Source organism: Volvox carteri (genome assembly GCF_000143455.1).
Source record: "Volvox carteri f. nagariensis unplaced genomic scaffold VOLCAscaffold_993, whole genome shotgun sequence".
NCBI lineage: Eukaryota > Viridiplantae > Chlorophyta > Chlorophyceae > Chlamydomonadales > Volvocaceae > Volvox > Volvox carteri.
In genome coordinates, this window is record NW_003308405.1 from 1 (window position 1) to 2,284 (window position 2,284).

General features: G+C 45.6%; 1 protein-coding gene across 1 annotated transcript; it reads left to right on the plus strand.

Annotated features, from left to right (window-relative positions):
* Window positions 1-1,285: 1,285 nt before the first annotated feature.
* VOLCADRAFT_71989 (uncharacterized protein) lies at window positions 1,286-1,507 on the plus strand (the record flags this gene model as incomplete). Its single annotated transcript, XM_002959852.1, has 1 exon — window positions 1,286-1,507. A coding segment is annotated over one exon (222 nt), but the record flags the coding sequence as incomplete, so codon positions are not given.
* Between the last annotated feature and the right edge of the window lie 777 nt (window positions 1,508-2,284).

Genomic DNA, 2,284 nt, shown 5'->3' on the forward strand with positions numbered 1-2,284 from the left:
TGAGGATCCCCTTTTGTTGTGATTAAGTTTGTTAGTACAACCAGTGAGCGCACACATTGTCTTTTAAGAGGGTGTAGTGTTTTAAGAGGGTGTAGCCATTAGGCCTTTGGGTTAGCTGGTCGTTATAAAGTAAGTTAAGCTTAGGATAGGCCCGGGACTTTTACTCTCCCTAACAAACTACGTTTCAAGTAGGCCGCAGCCCGCTAGCTGCTTGGCAGCGATGCATTATGACGTAAGGCCTACTAAAAAGCCCATTCGTATCACAAAAACTGTTGCAACGCACCGAAGGTTGTAGTCTTTTTCGCAAAGTCCCGATACTTGTGACAAAAAAAATTTAGCTACGCATTTTTTTGGACTTCCAAGCACAATGTCCGAACACATTAAACAAATTTTTAGTTATTTTTTCGGGCTAAAATTACTATGCTTGTTGATTTTGTTTTTGGTTGCTTTTTCCGTTTAATTTTAATTTAATTTTAAAACTCAAACAACGTTTTAGTTTATATAAAATTTATACATAATTTATAATATATTTATAATATATATTGTAATTTATAATATATATTGTAGCGGTTTCGCGAAGGGAAAGCTTAAGCCTAGTTGTAGTTAGTTTCTCGAAGAGGAATTACAAGATCTTGACCATAGAAACTACAAGCTAAGTGCAGAGCACTGTCGTTGTAACTTACTAACGGTGTCTTCCACCGAGATACTTACAGCGCTTTCCTTGTCTTCCCCCTTTGGGTTGTCTTCTTTGGGTTACCCTTTGGGTTGTCTTCTTTGGGTTACCCTTTGGGTTGTCTTCTTTGGGTTACCCTTTGGGTTGTCTTCTTTGGGTTACCCATTCCCTTTAGTTCATCCCCTAAAGGGGAACCAAGGGGGTTCCCCTTTAGTTCCCCTTTAGTTCTTCCCCTTCGTTTTCTTCCCCAAAGGGGAACCCCTTCTTCCCCTTTAGGGGACTCCGTCCCCTTTAGTTCCCCTAAAGGGGATGAAGAAGGGTAACACCCCTTCGTCTTCCCCAAAGGGGAACCCCCCTTCGGTTCATCCCCTTCGTTTTAACCCCTTTGGTTCATCCCCTTTAGGGGAACTAAAGAAGACGAACTAAAGGGGTGTTCCCCTTCGGGGATGAACACTAAAGGGGAAGAAGAAGACAACAAACTTAGTCTAACCCCGAAGGGGAAGCATCCCCCAAAGGTCACCAAAGGTCACCAAAGGTCACCAAAGGTCACCCTTTGGTTCATCCCCTAAAGGGTTTCCAAAGTTTGTTCCCCTTTAGGGGAAGACAACCTTCTTCCCCGAAGTTCCTTCCCCGAAGTTCCTTCCCCGAAGTTCCTTCCCCGAAGTTCCTTCCCCGAAGTTCCTTCCCCGAAGTTCCTTCCCCGAAGTTCCTTCCCCGAAGTTCCTTCCCCGAAGTTCCTTCCCCGAAGTTCCTTCCCCGAAGTTCCTTCCCCGAAGTTCCTTCCCCGAAGTTCCTTCCCCTTTGGAAACCCTTTTTGTTACCCATCCCCTTTAGTTCTTCTTCTTCCCCTTCGTCTTCTTCCCCTAAAGGGGAACTAAAGTTCCCCTTTAGGGGAAGAACTTTAGGGGATGAAGAACAAAGAAGACAGACAACCCTTCGGTTTTCGTCATCCCCTTTAGTTCCCCTTTAGGGGATGAACAACTTGTTCTTTATTTTTTGTCTGTCTTCTTTGTTCTTCATCCCCTTTAGGGGATGGGTAACAAAAAGGGTTTCCAAAGGGCTCGTCATCCCCTAAAGGGTTGTCCCCTTTAGTTCTTCCCCGAAGGGGAACCCCTTCGTCTCCCCTTTGGGGAACACTAAAGGGGATGAACCAAAGTCTTCCCCTTGTCATCCGTCTTCCCCTAAAGGGGAACTAAAGTTCCCCTTTAGGGGAAGAAGAAGAACTAAAGGGGATGGGTAACCAAAGGGTTGTCTGTCCCCTTTAGTTCCCCTTTAGGGGATGAACAAACTTTGGGGTTCCCTTTGGGGATAACCAAAGGGAGCCCAAAGGGTGTCCCTTCGGTTATCCCCAAAGGGAACCCAAAGTTTGACACCCCTAGGGGACGAAAACCAAAGGTTGTCTTCCCCTAAAGGGGAACCCCTTTAGTTCCCCTTTAGGGGATGAACCAAAGGGTTGTCATCATTAAAATAAAGAACAAGTAGGGACTTTGTTTTCCATCCCCTTTAGTTCTTCTTCTTCCCCTAAAGGGGAAGACGACATCCCCGAAGGGGGAACATCATCCCCTAAAGGGGAACTAAAGTGCTCGTCCCCTTTAGGGGAACCGAAGGGGA